At 41.4% G+C, this 17,908-nt stretch overlaps 1 protein-coding gene across 5 annotated transcripts; it reads left to right on the plus strand.

Annotated features, from left to right (window-relative positions):
* Positions 1-87: 87 nt before the first annotated feature.
* On the plus strand, positions 88-17,799 carry ocrl (OCRL inositol polyphosphate-5-phosphatase). Of its 5 annotated transcripts, none has more exons than XR_015036884.1 (24): positions 88-590; positions 1,207-1,286; positions 3,648-3,739; positions 4,130-4,168; positions 4,541-4,654; positions 5,692-5,880; positions 6,024-6,273; positions 7,351-7,524; positions 7,647-7,748; positions 7,841-7,955; positions 8,067-8,183; positions 8,448-8,629; positions 8,900-9,011; positions 9,475-9,584; positions 9,798-9,933; positions 10,071-10,181; positions 10,299-10,464; positions 10,858-11,093; positions 11,238-11,872; positions 13,826-13,945; positions 14,697-14,781; positions 15,124-15,251; positions 15,367-15,478; positions 15,571-17,799. XR_015036884.1 is itself a non-coding variant. In XM_085789401.1 (24 exons), the coding sequence occupies exons 1-24, from the start codon at positions 549-551 to the stop codon at positions 15,693-15,695; spliced, it is 2,961 nt and encodes a 986-aa protein (XP_085645527.1). In that variant the 5' UTR covers positions 88-548; the 3' UTR covers positions 15,696-17,799. The 5 variants fall into 5 exon arrangements, 4 of the variants coding, with proteins under 4 accessions (XP_085645527.1, XP_085645528.1, XP_085645529.1 ...); XM_085789401.1 differs by having other exon boundaries at positions 11,849-11,872; XM_085789402.1 differs by lacking the exon at positions 11,238-11,872.
* Positions 17,800-17,908: the final 109 nt, after the last annotated feature.

Consider the following 17,908-nt stretch of genomic DNA (forward strand, 5'->3'; position numbering starts at 1 on the left):
GAGAGCGCCAGTAGAAAATGACGACGACGAAGCCGAGCAGGCGGATGATGATGATAGCTCCGCTCCGTGTGGAGAGAAAGAGGGAGGGAGGGAGGGGAGAAGTGGGCCGTCCACATACCAAACAGTCTCCCTCTCCGGCGGCGCTGCTGCTGAATCCGCTGTAAACTCCCAGAGCTATGTAGTGTAGTCCCGACTCTCAGCCTGTTTCCTGACACCGCCGTAGAAGTCGGATATTTGAAGCTTTCTGTCTGTCGGTATGGCACCGCCGCCGCCGTCGTACACTAACCGGGATATTTCGACTTGTCGGCTCTGGTGAATATTGTGACCCAACAACAACACCCACCAACCCACCCAGCAGCAGCAGCAACAACAGCTGGCTAACGAGCTAACGAGCATTAGCAACCAACTGCTCCACAGCTGTGACACCGGAAAGGCCGCTGCGCCGGGTGGGGATTTAACTTTCCCTGTCCGTAACGACTGGACCACCGAACCGACTCGAAAGTCTCTGTAGCTACTGATAAACTGCTATTTATTTAAAGTCGGTAAGAATGGATACATCTTTGGGAATTTGCAAGGAAGAGTGCTTGGCAATATCCTTTTTTGAATTAAGTTACACCCCTTTTTTTTCCTCCTCCTGTGTCTTTTCAGTTTGCTTTAGCCTGTTGGCTAACGTGAAGTTACGTTAGCCTTCAGTTAACGTTAACCGTTCAGTTAACGTTAGCAACTCGGCTAACTTGAAATCATTTACATAGGTACAAGAGACGTAAACGTTTACTGTTTTTCCGAAGCTAACACCAAAGATTATGTAGATTTAACAACCTAATAGTCATATGGTCACAGTAATTGTTTGATTCAGCTCACCCTCTATTAACCACCCCACTAAGGCACAGTCTCTTCTAATTAAACACACTTAACGGTATACCTGTTCAGAATAATGTCAGCCATTATTTATTTAACTTTCTCTCCTGTGTCATGTTTGTCGCATTGATTTGCCTCCTTATTGTTTTTTTTTTTTTTTTTAAATTAGCATGGCTTCTTCTAACACAGATCACCATCTTTCCTCTGACTAACTGCACACTTTACTAACTCAAGATAACAGGGAGGCGTCTGTTTGCAGATAATGGTGGAGATAAAAAAACATATTGTGACGTGTACACGCGTCTTTCTCATTCTCATTCACAATAATTCCTTGATTGTGCTGTTCACACTGTGAGAGGTCAGGAGCTGAGGGCTGGCCAGAAGGAGCCCAGACTACTTACACTAATTGAGCGCAGTGGAGAGTTTGTGTAAGTATCAGAATCTGGTGACTGATCATTTATGTATTTTTGGGGTAAACCTAGTAAGATGTCAGTTCTGTTGCTTCTGTTTTATGTTAAGGGAAATCCACATTCCTGACAGCTCTGTGTGTGTTTAAAGACAGCTGGTGGCTCTGTTAAATCTGAGGTGTCAGGCCGGCTCTCGTTATTTTGGAACTACTTTATATTTTTAGCAGTCTTCAAATGACATACACCTAATATCGTATGAGTGGCGTGCAAAAGAGCTTGTATCGTTCCAGTTTCAAGTGTGTATATAAGTATGCTTACGAGGAATCGCTTACACAATCTGATTTAGATTGTACCTTTTGATTATGGAGCTCCAGGGCTGGTAGAAACTTTTGGAGGCAGTTGTCATGGCTAAATCATATGGTAAGGTGTTGGTGAATAGAAAAATACCAGAACTGAAACATTAAAATTTTTTCCCACATCAAAAGGAAAGTATGTGGCCAAACACAGCACCTGTGCATGTGAAACAAAAGTTACATCATAGAAAATTGTGTCAGGTGTCTAGAGGCTTAATTGAAAGATATTTGTTGCTGCAGGAATAATTGAATCTTCATTATTAACCTCTTCGTCAGAGGTCAGATGGTCAGCTAGGGGACAGTGCAGACCATAACGCTGTGGTGATTGGTTCAGTGTTATTCACAGAATATCACCCCAGGTCTTTCAGCTGATGGGAAGGAGTCTCTCAACATACACACCACCCCTACGTCCCAATCAGATTTTATCCATCAGTCACATGTGCCAAACCTGACGCTGTTCGTTCTCTTAAAAGCTCTTGCATTTTTGTATCTTTTGAAAGAGGATGTCGTGGTTGGTGGTGGTGGTGGGGGGTGTCTAATCATCAGTTTTGGTTGTATTTGTAGCAGGTTGTGGTTGTGCATTAGCGCGAGGCGGAAAGCAATTAGTCCCACCAGTAGCCAGCTCACTACCCATTATCCAGAATTCCTCCACCTCGTCCTGGGCTGTAATGAGACTCACATGGGCACACAAGCTACGTGCTTAGCTAACTGTGTTAAAACCATACACACACTCAGGAGCAGTCCTGACGAGGAAAATAGTCAAGAGCCATGGAGCCAAGGTGCTGTTGGGGTTTCAGCTGGTGCTCAGCAGATATTATTATTTTTATTACATATCTATAATGTATGTCATTCAATATAACATAAATCGACTGAATTGTATGGCACAAGACATTTAAATCAGCCCTGTAGTAAATACTTAGCTTTTTCAGAAACTGACAAACATATTTTTTCCAGCTTTGTTATTAATTTAAGATCAGTCATTGTTTGTGAGGATGTACTTCTTGCGCTTTGTTTCATTGTGTTGGCAGTTGTTATGATTTTCGAGACTAATCTGTTTGTACACTTTGTACCTGTGCAGACTTTCTAGTTGCAGTGCTGCTAGCGGCGTGAGGCGGCTTACAGAGGTTCAAAGAGGACAGATTATGGAAGCTGTAAATGATCAAAAATAAACATCAGGTTGCAGCAGCACGCCACAGAGTCTTGATTAAATGTGGACGTCATGTGTTCCACCATGTTTTGAATTTAATTAATTTCATCCACTGCCATGTGGAAGGGATGTACTCTGCTGTGGGTCGTCATGTAGTTTACCACATCAGAAGAGCCCTTGCTGACTCTAGGTAACTGTAAGTCTCTCTGACACATTGTTAAGTGCAGCAGGGCTGAATCATTTCCCTCTCAACAGGAATCAGACTTACTGCGCAGTGGACAGGAAATGTGGGCAGTGCCCAGCATGTTACTTTGACCCTGGCTGTTATTCAGCCATTGTCAGAGTGAAATATGACCTTGCTGAGATCAAACCACATCACAGATTTGAAGCTAGTTATATATCAACTATATAATGACCCAGAGCCTGAACTCTACTCAGTTTGCTCCAGGTTCTTGCAGTGGACCTATGTCAACAAAACCTGACTGAAACAGAGCTGCGCTTATCTCATTTTGTGCCGCTGTAAAGTAACCAAACTTCTAATTTGACTAAAGGAGACTTTTGCATGTATGCATGTGCAAGCCTTAGGAAAACTTAAATTCACTTTTTTAATCACTTGATTATTACCATGTAATCCTAATGACGCACCCATATTGCATCTCAAATGTTCAGTTTTTCTAATATTTTCATTCTGAATGCTGTGCATGAAACACAGTTTTAACTGCAAGAGAATGGCGGGAATGAGAAAAAAGGAAATTGGAAATTGCTGTTGCTTGTCTCTGTCGTTGTGTGTTTAGATGGTTTTCTTTCCAGTTTTACGTGATATTGCAACATCACAGACGTGACTTTAAGTTTTAAGTAAGAGTCTATACTGTTCTCATCCAGATTGGGTGTTTTGGCCACGCCTGACGCTGTTGTGTCTCGTCCAGTGGCTCAGCTGTCAATACCCATCAATGGTAATTTTGAAATTGTACGAGGTATGTGGCCTTTTATTTTTGTTTTCATTTTCAAAATCAAAGTATTATGTTTTATATATGCTTAATATTATCAAATATTCATCATATCTAAAAGCAGCCAATTGCCACAGACTAAAATGTCTGTGCCTCCTGCCCAGTAGTCTATTTGACTGCACATTCTCCTGTGTATAGGAGTGTCAGTGTTTTCTCAGGGTTGTTGCACAGTCACGTAAAAAGTTGAAGTTGAGACATCCCTCTTTTTACTGAAGGCAAAATTTAAAAGCCAACACATGACGCCTATATAGCCTGTTGAGATGAATTAGGCTATAACACCACTGTGGTTTACACAGCTTACACAGCCCTTCACATTGCATTGGCACGTATTAAGCTCCTGTTCCTCTTTCGTTCCAGAAGCCGAAGAAGCTCTTCTTATTGACTTCTCAGTAGATTGTAAGTACTTTATTCCTCTCTTCATGTGAAAAGTTCCTCTCTCAGCTTTGTTTCAAACAAATTCTACTTTGGTTTTTCAAGCAATTCAGAAAAAATAGATGTCTTCTCTGTTGGGGCAATGAGAGAGAACATGGCATTTACCGCAAGACAGCCCCTATTCAGCTATACTACATTTTTAGAGCATGCCTTCAGCTAAATGTCTTTATTTAGTAGCAGACATGGGTCCTGAGTTACCAGGGCCCTCTGAAAGAATGCTGAATTGGTTCATTGTTAAATCACTTTGCTTTGTGTTCGAGACAGTCTGCATTTCTAATATGTTTGCGAAGTCAGAAGGTGCCCAAGAAATGTGTGTTTCCTGTGCCTCCTCTTAAGCCTTCGTCAGGATACGGATTAAAGGTGAAAAAGTCCCAGAGCTGCTGTTGGAACTGCAGGATGACGATCGGTCTCAGACTTTCTTTGCCCAGGTGAAGAGTGCTCAGCAGCAAGGTAAGACTCCCTGTCTTTCAATCGACCAAAGCAGTGATTAATTATTTAATCACTCATTCAATATTTATTTACAGAGAGTGGATAACGCTACTCACTGATTCCCTGTGTATTCCTGCCACATTAGTGGACAGATTCATTTTTGAAATTAGATCTTCCTTTAGATGTGTCAGCCTACTTCCGAGGGCAATCAGGAGAGAGTAAAGCTCACATCACTGTGCTTTTCATACCTAAACATTATGACAGCATGTTGAATTAGTTGAGGAAAGAAACATGATACATTGGCCAAAGGCAGGCATTTTTGATGTATGCTGCACTACCTCGTCTTTTTTTAAGACACATTTGACCTAAGTCTGTATTAGGATATTGACCTTTTGAGGTTAAAAACATTTGCATAGAAAAATTAACTTCTGTACCAGGCTGAAAAATAATTTAAAAAATCATTATGTAGTATCCAAAGACGGATACCAATTAATGCCTTATTGAATGGTATGCTGTGCAACATATTTTTAAACTAGCATTCCTGATGGCAAGCTACTATTATGCATTCAGGCTCCTTTATGTTCAGCAAAACAAAAGACATTCCAAGTCACAGAGTTGTAATCATTTCTACACTGAGGACTTGTTCACCTGTTTTCATTGTAACTATCATTTGCCTTTTTGTTCTCGTCTTAATAATAGCAACGTTGTGGTATTCAGTCACACTACACTGCAGTCCTCCTCCGTCTTGTTACGAGCAGGTTTCTACTTCCTTTAATGACGACATAGTTCTTGTGGGTGTTGGCTCATTGAGCTCATATTTACATTGACAGTGGTCAGCTGCAACAGGATGTGAATCTGCCTAAGTAAAGTTAGTAACTAAGGTTTCATAATTCACATAGGCTTCATATAGGCTCTGTTTGTTTTTCTAGAGCAAGCCGTAGCTGTCGTACATCTTAAGATAATACACGGAAAGTGTTCCCACTGCTAATGTGACGTTGACTTGAGGTCTAGTAGTTCCTTGTTTGCTTCCTTCTAACAATGCTGCTTTATCTTCTCAGTTGAATCCAAAGTCACAAAACCCAAAGCGATGGAGCCCATTACCCCAAGAGGTCCAGTCCCCATCCCACCGCAAAGAGCCAACAAGACCGTTAACTCTGGGGGCTCTGAGGGAGTTAACCCATCCAAATCTGCCAGTGCACTGCCTCCCAGCCTCAACAATATCACATCAACAAATAAGACTAACGCAGGTAAAATGTTGTACAAATTGTCTTTATGTTCAGAGAAATCAAATGCTTGAAAAAAGTTGGTGACTAAATGCAGCCCTAAAAGTATAAATTAATTTGTTGCTGTTAGATTGAATCCTCTGTTTTTAATTCACTCTCACCTAAAGATCCAGTGCAGTCACTTGCCTCTGACTTTGGCTTTGAAGACAACTTCAACCATGCTCTCAAAGTGGAGGAAAAGAAGAACCACCAGAATCGTATAGTTGCGTCTCGAGAGCCTCCTCCTGTTCCCCCACTACCTCCTCGAAAAGCCTCCTACACTCCAACCAACCCTCTGCCTCCTACACCAGTCGCTAGTGAGAGGGTTGGCTCTGCACAGGCCAAAGGCAACTCCTTAATCACCAACAGCAGACCAGAGTAAGTTGAGCTGTCATTGCAACTATATTTGTATCAGTTTAAATAGTTTGTTTTGCATTGCAGCTTCAGAGAGTAATTTGACCCCTTCACTTTTTGCAGTTGCTCCGTTTCAGTTTATTGAAGATCTATTCAATTTGAATTAAACAGAAATCTTTCATTTACAACATTGTTCAGACCCTTCAGATTGTGATCAGGTGTCTCAAACCTGAGAGTAGTTACCTGTGGTAAAATCAGTTGCTTGGACATAGTTTAGGTTTCAAAATTCATACCGCATGTCAGGAAAATAACCCTGCCACAAAGTCCAATGAAGTCTCTGTAGACCTGTATGATTTCCTTAACCATACAACACAGTGATTTCAACAACTGAAATGCAAGGGAACAGAGTTGACTCAAGAGTCCAGCGGTCACACCTACAGAAGTATTGTTCAGACATGGGAGAAACTACTGCAGATGACCATTTTAGTTGAATTTCATCAGTAAGATTGATTAATTAGAGTGGCTGCACAGGAGCCACTTTGAGTAAAAAGTGTATGATGGCCTGGACAGAGGAGTCTGAGAGGGAAAATGGTCTGATGAGAGGAAGTTGAAACCCTTTGGGCAGAACTCCAAGCACTATATGCACTATTAAGCTCCCCCTCTGTTCATCATCTGTCTAATACCAAAGGAAGCATAGTGGTTGTAGTATCATGCTGAAGAGGAGCTGCTAAGTGTGCAAAGTCTTTAGAAACTTACACGAGAAAAATCAAAGCTGTGATTTCTGCAGAAGTGGCTTTCACAAAGATAAGGGACTGAAAGATTGTAGTTTTACAGTTTTGTGAAAATGTCCTAAAAAAAGAGAGAAGGTTTTTTACCTTGTTATTATGGTATCATTAATTTACAGGATTGCAGCAGCAGACAACAGCAAGGTAGTTGGACAGATAATATAGCAGGTAGCAATAGCAGGTAGTAATAGCAGTAAAAAGAAAGCAGTATTTGTAATAGAGTATGATTAAGATTACGATTAAGACAAAATAATAAATAAGAAGAGATATACATATTTTTTCTGGTGATAAATAATATACATTTCTACCATTCCAGTACTTACAAGTCTGGATTTGACCGTGTGGATCGGCCACCGTCTTGGTGTGAAAGCCCCACCACCAACAGCATGAGGCAGGCCATGTTCTCCAGCCAGGCTGGCCAAAGAGAATACCTGATCAAACACCGCCTGGGGAAGAAGGAGAACGAGTATGTGGACATCCAGACCTTTAGGTGAGAGTACTTGTTCTCGATTTTTTAAATATTTGTATTTATTTAATTGTGATCTAATTAAAAAATGCTGCAGATTGCTGCTTCTACCACAGCTAACCCCTCACTGCGTGTGTTTTCTAAAGGTTTTTCACAGGTACGTGGAATGTGAACGGCCAGTCTCCAGACAGCAGCCTTGCGCCATGGCTCTGCTGTGACGCAGAACCTCCTGATCTTTATGCTTTGGGGTCAGTAAGAATGAATCACAGCACTTTTCTGACCATGAAGTTGTCTTTTCTTGCTTTGTTAACAAACAGTATGATGACTATCATGCTTTCAGTTTTCAAGAATTGGATCTGAGCACTGAAGCTTTCTTCTACATGGACTCATCCAAAGAACAGCTGTGGGTGGAAGCTGTGGAGAGAAGTCTGCACACAAAAGCCAAGTACAAGAGGGTGGGTAGTTGGAACTTGTTGTGTCGATTAAAGAATAATTTGCATGCTTGTGGGACAGAACACACCTGGTATAGGCGCGAGCTTGATTTTTTTTTCTTTATCATGCCACAGGTTCGGATCATACGACTGGTTGGGATGATGCTTGTTGTCTTTGTCAAAAAGAGCCTCAAGAATCACATTAAAGAAGTGGCTGCCGAGCACGTGGGGACGGGAATCATGGGGAAAATGGTTTGTAAACACAAAATACATGTCATGATAGAAAACTATGTGATAAGTGTGTCACGTTTGTTTAATTTGAGTGCAGCAGCTGACGAGTGAGTTGCGACATGTTCAAAAATGTGTTCAGAAATACTTTCAAAAATTTGCTGCATAAACATGTTTATTACTGGATGAATTTGTCTAAATTGAAATGATAAGCTGTTTAGCTGTCAGATAGTAAAAACATAGCAGCAACAGGACGTCACTCTGTTTTTTTGGTTTTTTTTCTTGCAGGGGAACAAAGGAGGCGTGGCAGTGAGATTTGTTTTCCACAACACTAGTTTCTGCATCGTAAACTCACATCTTGCAGCACACGTGGAGGACTTTGAGCGTCGCAACCAGGACTATAAGGACATATGCGCCCGCATGACCTTCCACTTACTGGAGCACCCCCCTCTCAGTATCGTCAAGCATGAGTGAGTTCCTCTGTCACTCTTGAACAAGGCTCAGGATTCATGTGCAAAGCCTGACTTTACACTCATTAGTTATGTTTGAGTCGCCCCTGGCTGCAGCTTGATTGTTTTGTTGATATGTTCACTTCACACCAAGATTTTCTCACATTTCCAGCAGTTTAAAAAAAGTTCTTATTATATAAATCAGCTTTACAAACAGGGGCTACAGGATATTACTGTTTATGAGCAGAATCGTATTCACTATTGTTGTTGTCGTCTCTCTCTGTGTTTCAGTGTCGTGATCTGGCTCGGGGATTTAAATTATCGTCTGTTCATGTACGATGCTTCTGATGTCAAACAGCTCATCTCTCAGAACGAACTAAAGAAACTTCAGGATGTTGATCAGGTGAGTCTGTCCTCCTGGTCGGTGTGTTTTTGTTTTATTCGTTGTGCACTCATGCGGAAGTGGCTGAAGGTGAAAAGGATTTTTGACTGCACTTTTAAGAACAGATTAATTGCCACTATTATAGCGTGTGTCTATAATTATCTACAGTTTGTATTTTTAGCCATTTTGACAATGTTACTTCAATAATTTGACACACATTGAGTCCGTTTTACATAAGATAATTAATTTGGACTTGGTTAAGTATGTTAGGCTGTGACTTTATTATAACTGCACATGTAACTATGTTCAAAGTTTAGAAATTTCCAATGTGAGCTGACCTATAAGGGCTGCTGTCTTGCAAACAACATCTTTACACATGTTTAGGAGTACTTTAATTTGTTATGATTTCCTCATGAACATAGTTGAGGCTTTAGTGTTGATTCTTGCGACAATACTTAACAGTGTTGCCACTTTTTATGTTTAGCTGAACATTCAGAGGCAGACAAAGAGAGCCTTCACAGACTTCATGGAGGGAGAGATTAACTTCATTCCCACGTACAAGTACGACCCCAAAACGGATCGCTGGGACTCGAGGTACAAAAAAAATATCCTTTTTCCTTGGTCTGTTTTTTGCCAACTTGTCCTCAGTTTCACTTTTTCTTCTTTGAAATCCTGATTTAAATTTTGTGAGTCAGCAAGTCTTTTCCGGTCTTATCGCTACACTAACGGTCAGCAATACTAGTACTGCATCTGAGTCCTATGTCTGACCCCTGACTTGGCCACTGACATCGCAACTGTTTCCCGCAGTGGGAAGTGCCGTGTTCCTGCTTGGTGTGACAGGATTCTTTGGAGGGGCAACAATATCAAGCAACTCAAATACCGAAGTCACATGGAGCTGCAAACAAGTGATCACAAGCCTGTTAGCTCCCTTTTCACTATAGGGGTAAGATACCATGCTGTCGGACAAAATGCCTCAAACTGAAACTTTGGTTAAAATAAACAAGGTTGTGTTTATTTTGAAGACCTTGTTATAATAAATACTTGTAAGGATACAAATCAATCAATGTGTTTGTGTAACAGGTGAAGGTGGTAAATGAGGCACGGCACAAAAAGGTGTTTGAGGAGATTGTTCGAGCGATGGACAGGATGGAGAATGATTTCCTTCCATCTGTGACTCTGAGCAGGAGGGAGGTAAGAAGAAGTCCTGATACTAATAATCTATAAAAATCTAAATCAGAGTACTCTGTTGTGACCTCTCTAAGAATTTGTAGGATGTAATCATATTTTTTCTTTTTCCTTGTTCCTCAGTTTGCATTTGAGAATGTCAAATTCCGGCAGCTTCAGAAGCAGCGCTTCCTCATAACAAATGACGGGCAGGTTCCCTGTCACTTTGCCTTCATCCCTAAACTCAATGACTCACAGTATTGCAAGGCTTGGCTGCGTGCCGAGCCAAGTGATGGATTCCTGGAGCCCAGTAAGTCCTTTTATCTTAATGAGTCCCTTATTTTTTTTTGGCTGGCTCAATTTTTAGATGTGTAATAATGTAACATTTTAGTTATTAGTTATAATGAAATATTAAAGGAACATTATGAATTTGCAATATGTTTACTATTGAAATAGTATTTTGAACATTTTCAAAGATCTAGACTTGCGGGTCACTCTTGTATAATCTGCTAGTGCAAGAAGTGTGCGCTAATTTTGTGAGCCTGTCATGTTCTCTGCCCCCCTTTGTGAATATATAACAAGGCAACGAGCTGGGAAAAGTGGATGATTAGGGCTTCAAATATATAAACAGTACAGAGGCAGCTCCTCTGACAATGTTCTCATTATGCCTCTCACAAAGTTTCTCTGTGAACCTCTCCAACAGCTGAGACCCTGGAGATCTATCTGGAGGTGTATGTCAGTAAAGATTCGGTCACGCTGCTGAACTCCGGAGAGGACACCATCGAGGACATTCTGGTGCTGCATCTGGACCGTGGCAAGGACTACTTCATTACCATCTCTGGCAACTACATGCCCAGCTGCTTTGGCACCTCGCTGGAGACTCTGTGCCGCATGAAGAAACCCATCAGAGAGATACCCATCACAAAACTCATCGATCTGGTGAGGGAAAGCTAATCCAGTGGTCGTGAAACACACAAAAAACACAGTCAGACCGATTTTAAGTATTTGGTTTAGTGAACAAATGCATCTTTTCTCAGATTAGTTGAAACCCTGATTGTGACACACAAACCTTCCTATGTACAGAGCCGTTTAACTCAGATTGAAATCCGATGGCTGTTCCTCACTCTGTGGCTATTCACCACCTGAAACCTGAGCGGTGACACGTGAGGACTTGTTCACTCCCTTAGGATAAACAGTCACAGAGAAAGCCTATATTTGGAGAACCTAAGATGTCTCAATCTGTATATTTCTGGCCACAAGGGGCCAAAGGGAACAAGGAAGTGGCAAAAACATAGGAAGGGCGCTCCTAAAGAACAGGGAAAACTGACTCAGGTTAGACCCACTTTAGTCCATTTCCTATAAATAGACTTCTCTGGTCTTAACACGATCACCTCTGTCTGCTTCCAGTGCTATTTTTTGACTTAATCTGATTTTTCTTTGGAGTAAAGTGTTGCCATGATTCTGCACTGCTTCATTTCTACTAAACTGTTCATTTCCCTTCTGCCCTGGTGTATTTGGTGAAATGATTTATGCAAAAACAATCCATAATCTCTATACTCTCTTGATTGTAATTATACATAGCATTTCTATTTCTACTTTTATTCTTTCTTCTTTGTTTCCATTCATCGCCTCTCGTTGCCTTGATCATTCCTTTCCAACTCTTCACTGTGGTTGTGGGCTGACTTCTTGCTCAGGGGGAGGACAGCTTCATGGAAAAGGTAAAATATTAACACTGATACTGATCAGGTATCAGGGAAAACAGAGTCAATATTTCCATAGACTTCTGTGGTCAAGTATCGGCTTTATGGCATGAACAATGATAAATTATTGTTCATGCCATAAAAAGAATCAGGCATGCCATGTCTATTAATGTGTAACTTAAAATATTCAAATACTAGAGAGCTGCAAGATGATTGAGCCAAATTTGCATAACAGTTGCAGAACAGTGGGAGACGTGTCACACATATGCCCACAACGCCTCCGAGGGCCTAAAAACAGCCGCATGGCAAAGCAGTGAAAGGGGCTGAGTTGCTTCAGACACCAGTGAGACGACAGATCCCATTCAGGAAGTCCAGTTAAAGCAACAGATCCATGAGTCTGAAGGCCTATCAGGTGGCACAACACTGCGGAGTGGGTTATAGCGCTCTGATACAGGGTTTATGGCTCAGACGGTTGTCATGGTGGCAGTTATTTTATCTTTTGTCAAGAGTATTGTGTTCACTACAAAGTAGTAACCTCGATAACTGGGCTTTGAGCTGCCTGTGTTGGACACAGACAGAAAGGACTCATTCATATGAATGACGGGGAGGCAACGCTGTCTTTAGACGGCTGATTAACATGTTATATGTTGTTTGTTTAATCTGTAGACAAACAGAACGAATGCACAAAATAATATTTTTGATTTTAATTGGTATATGCTCTCACAAATTTGGTGTATTTTTGAACTTAGTCAGGCTGACTGTTTACCTCTCCTAGGTCTATAATTGACGTACAGACACAGACATGGTATCAAACCTCTCATCTGATTCTTACAAAGCCAGAAATGATTGTATTTCATTTTCTAAAAGCTATTATTTTAACATGCAGTCCTCTGCAGCACTGGTACTTTATGCTGTTTGCATCCTCACTCTACATTTCAGAAAGCTGACAAGAGCAGCCACTGTTAACCCACAGGTTCTCACAGACCAAGACCATGCCGGCTTAGTTATAATCTGTGTGTGTGTGGATCAGTCACCCATTAAATCTCCCCTCACTCATTTAGAACAGAGTGCACCAGTTCAGTGAAAGACACTCATACACACATGCGCACACACACACGCGCGTTAAATCTCATTTCACAGCAGGTCACCCTCATTGCACTGGTCCTTCATACACATGATTAAAGCTAATGAGAAGAAGTATTAGAGTCTGTTCGGCTAAGCTCAGACACTCATTTGAAGCCCGGCGACAAGCCTCTTCTTCCATTTGATAAGTTGTTACTGAAACAAAATAGCTGCATGAGTAAACAGAGCCATTCAGAATATAAATGTGTCCCCATTTCTTTACAGTGCTCCAATTTAATACATTGTATGTCCCAGCTTTCTTGGGGTTTGAGCCCCCTCTGGAAGATTCATCACACTGTTAAAATATCCTCAAGGACCACAGGAAAAGCTTTGTGTGTTACAGCGTTTTAAAGAATATCACATTAGTTCTGCATGTTAGCATCATCTCCCATTAAAGCCCCTGCTCCAGTCTACGCTGCCTCCATGTGCAGCCTCAATAGCTGTGGTTATTTTTGGATGTCTCTCTCTCTCTCATGAGTCTCGGGGATCCATTTGCAGAGACAATAAGAATGTGATATCCAGCTCTTAGTAAAATGGCTCTGCTTCAAGTTTCCAGACCCCAGAGATAATCTAGACCCGACTGCTGATCCTGCTCCATCACTAATTGATCAGATGTGTAATGTGCAGTCATCCCTGTAGTCTCCGTTACACTTGATCAGAGCACTATAAATCGCATAGTAAGGGGAATAACATCATGAGTGCAGATCATTTTTCCTCTAATGAGTAAATAGAGACATGTTTTATATTTATATTTACTGGAAATAATCTTATATTTATATTTACTGGAAATAATCTTAATGTCTCTGCTGCAGCCTGTCAGTGTTAAGAAAGTCATTTTTCTCCCATCAGGAAAAGTCAAAGATGAGCTTTCTGATGGTGGACAGTTCAAGTACTGAGGACAAACCTCTGAAGATCCCCAAGGAGGTGTGGATTCTGGTCAACCACCTCTTCACTAAGTCCTGTGATCAGGTGAGAAGCCACCAGCTAATAACACAATTGAGAATTGTTGACGTGTGAAAAATCGATGAACTGTGTCGGACAGGGATGTCGTTTTTTTTGTTTGTTTGTTCTGCAACAGAGCATTAACATCAATGTTTGTTGATAACTGACTCGTTATGACATTGTTTGGCTGGACAAGTACTGGAGTTTCTGCCTAGACCATTGTTCATGAAGTGAGATGCATCTGATTCATTTGACTGTGCAGCAACTGACATGGATCTCCATCTTTCAAACATTTCTGTCTGAGTGATTGTTTTACAGCTAAATATATATTTACAGTTTGATTTAGTCAAACAATCCTGTGGATATGAAATCAGGATTTGTTATGCTGTATCATGCCCCTCAATGTTGTAACACGTCAGTTATGTTCAGACACAGAAGTGGAGGGAGTTTTGCTTTGCATCATAGATGCACATTTGACCGCTGGATCATTTTTGCAGCCTGTTGTGATTTGCATCAAACAGCTGATGCATCAGTTTCCACTCGTGACTCTCAGGTTCACCTCTTGTATCTGTACATTCATGAAACACATAAGGATACAGGCACGTGTAACGCTAATGCTTAACCTGATAACATTTTCATGCTGCTGTGGGTAAAATTTGCATTTGATGTATCACTATTCCATTAACTTTGCATCTAGTTGCAGTGCGGCCACTAAAACTCATCTCACTTTGTGTCAGAACTACATTAAATGATCCATATTTGTCTTTGTGTCTCTCAGGAGGACCTCTTCCAGACGCCAGGGCTGCAGGAGGAGCTGCAGAGCATCATCGACTGTCTGGACACCAGCATCCCAGACACCATCCGTATCCTCATTTATAAAGCCACTCACTCTGGCCCAGATTTCTCCAAGACCCAGCCCATCAGTCACTTGAGATGAAACAACAGACACGGATAAATACTCACACATACTCAGTTAACACCTGAACCGTGTTGTATCTTGGCTGTTGGGATGAGTTTGCATGACATAATAGTAAGAATGAATGATCATGTGCGTCTGTGATGCCAACTAGGGTGAACATGGTTGTTTCATTCAATGTTTTCCAATGTGCAGGTATTAAAATACAACACAGACAGACACAGACTTTGATCAGCTGACCCACATCAAGCCCCATGTTTCATTTATTCTTCCCTGACTCCTCACGTAGCTGGTTGTAACCACTCTGTAGCCGAGGCTCTGCTGATCTTCTTGGAGGCCTTGCCGGAGCCAGTGGTGTGTTATGAGCTCTACCAACGGTGCCTAGACTGTGCTCATGACAGCCGCCTCTGCAAACAGGTGCACCACTGCTTTACTACTCACTGCAATGTTTGAATTATGTTGAATGTGACAACTGTGCAAGGTTGCCATTTTTTCTACTCACCTAATCCACCTGCATTTTGATGTATTACAGTTGATCTCCCAGTTGCCCAGGGCTCACCGCAACGTGTTTCGCTACTTAATGGCCTTTCTGAAGGAGCTCCTCAAACACTCGCACAACAACAACCTAACAGCCAGCCTCATAGGTACGACATAGACAGCATAGTGTTTAGCTTAGTGTTGTTCAAGTTTTCTTTTTACAGTCAAACATACATAAATCGTCGTCTTTTTATTTCAGCAACCCTGTTTGCCAGCCTCCTTGTCCGACCACCTCCCAACCTGGTCGGCAGACAGACGGCGCACGAGCGTCAGAAAGCCATCGACTTCATTCTGGGTTTCCTCATGGCGGGTGACGAGGAGTAAGCGAGGTCGGAGGACCCTCGCGGCACCAGTCGGGTCTGGAATCTATTCCCAACCTGGCTTCATTTTGGCACAAGACCTGGACCCGTACGACACTGTGTGACGCTGTGTGACACGATCCTCTTGGTATTTTGTCGTCTTTCCGGAGACCAATGCAACTGTTCACTCTACCTTTCACAGACTCTCGAGTTAGAGGTAGCGCAGACTTCAAGTAGAACTGTGGTGATTTTGCCAAGTGTCATATCTTCATTCACAGAACGACCGCTCACTGGACTTTGGGAGCACTTGGCAGAGGTTTGGACCGACGCCTTTGCACTTTCTGATGACCTAAAGGACCTGTGCCTCGAGACTAGAGTTGTCCTCGTCCTCAGCTCAGCTTTCTTATTGTAGGTGCTCATGCCAAAATAACCCCTGAATAGTGAGTGGAAATGTGAAAACACTATGTATCCATAGATGCTAAGAAAAAGACACACTAAATCAAAGGAAACTCCTGAAGTTTTAAAAAAGTAGACTGAAAGCAAGTATACTGTTGAGAGAATTAAATAGTTTGAAATGGGTTAATTGCTGAAATCTGTCACTAAGAATGTTAAAGCTTAAGATAAATCATGACAATCATTAATTTTGCAGCATTTTAGTTGAGGGGACAATGTTAAGATATCTGAGAGAATTATTTGTTATTGTCCTTTGTACTTTAACTGTTATTTATATATTTTTTTCTTTCACATTTGCACCATCTGAACAGTTTTTTGGATTGTTTTCAGCTCTGCATTGTTTTAAAGACGTTTCATTGGAAATATTCAGCACTTGTTTTTATCATCAGCTCTTTGTTGTGAGTGTGCCGTGTTTTTTTTTTTTTTGTGTCACTTCAGCCGTGAGCCTTACATCTCGTTTTGCCAGTTCCTCTTAAGTTACAAAACCAGTCTGTTAACACACTAACTTCCTGGTCGACCAGAGTAGAGTCAGGAGTCGCCCTCTGCGGTTCTCAGTGTCTTAAATGGTGTAAATACTGCAGTGATTGTTTCATGGGTATTTGACTGTCGGTATGGTGGTGCAAATCTGTAGTGTGTCACGTTTGTCATGAAGGTGGTACTGTACAATGTCTGTGTTCGTTTACATGTGTTTTTCCTCCGTTCTGCCTCATTCGAAAGCTCATTATTCATCATTTTACGCCTTTGTGATGCCAAGACGCAGTCCTTGTGTTCCTCATAGTAAATCCAAATGAGTAATACTTGTTTTAAGTGATGCAGCATTTTCTGAGTGCTAGATTTAATGGCTCATTACTCTGCAGGATACAGCCTGTCTTTGTGCACCTTTTCCATTTGTGCCGCAGAGGATTTCTTTGTTTCTGTAGTTACTGTTGCAAAACATGTCATGGTTATTGAAATAAGGAACTGCTATGCTGTGTAGAATAAACAGCGTTTCCTCTTTAACTGTTTTTTCCCCAATAGATGTCAGCATTTGCTTTCCCACTTGTCAAAAATATTCAGATTTATGACCTTAATTTACTTTGTTCAGTATTTCGTGCAACGCAGTGATGCCAGACAGAGCTCACAGATTTTCTTTTCGGATGCTGAAAATATTTTATCTTGGGAGTCAGTGTGAGCTCATGACGTAATGTGATAACGCTGACAATCATGGCACTGAAAAGGATCAGCTTGTCAGGCTGAGTCGCTCTGGTCTTGCATAGTTTATTCTGCCTTATAGCCATTGGAAAAACTGGATTTTCCTGTTGGCCTTAAAACTGAGATGAGCTTTGCCAAAATGAGGCTCGGGCCGAAGGAATTCAGACGTGGGAAAACCATCGCACAACAACGATTAGTTATTCACTTTGTCTATAGAAATGCTTCCCTCATCACGTCAAAGAGAAATCAGTATAATCAATAACTTCTGATTTTAAGTGTTGTCTTATGCCACTGTACCAGCTGATGTATTTGTGTGGATTCATTGTGCTTTTCGTCTTCTTTTGTCTGTTTCTGTTCAGAGAAATTAAGGTACATTATACAGTACGGTACGCAAGAAAAACAACTTGTTGCCCCTGTTTTCAACTTTGCAGATTTTTTGGTACTTTTAATTTATTTAACAGAAATAAAACTACGTGTAAAGTTCATTTGTGTTTTCTGTTCAACAAAAAAAATTGTGGGAATCTTGTTGACCTCCTCGTTATATGAACAACGACTGTACAATGGATTTCAGGGCTCGCTCCCCATGTGCATGTG

Source organism: Trachurus japonicus, chromosome 10 (genome assembly GCF_045865225.1).
Source record: "Trachurus japonicus isolate A0001 chromosome 10, Traja_1.0".
NCBI lineage: Eukaryota > Metazoa > Chordata > Actinopteri > Carangiformes > Carangidae > Trachurus > Trachurus japonicus.

Excerpts from the sequence above, each read along its gene's own strand:
- ocrl (XM_085789401.1), top strand. The coding sequence starts at position 549 with ATGGATACATCTTTGGGAATTTGCAAGGAAGAGTGCTTGGCA. Across the intron at positions 4,655-5,691 it reads GAAGAGTGCTCAGCAGCAAG|TTGAATCCAAAGTCACAAAA; the intron begins GTAAGACTCCCT and ends TTATCTTCTCAG. Across the intron at positions 6,274-7,350 it reads ATCACCAACAGCAGACCAGA|TACTTACAAGTCTGGATTTG; the intron begins GTAAGTTGAGCT and ends CTACCATTCCAG.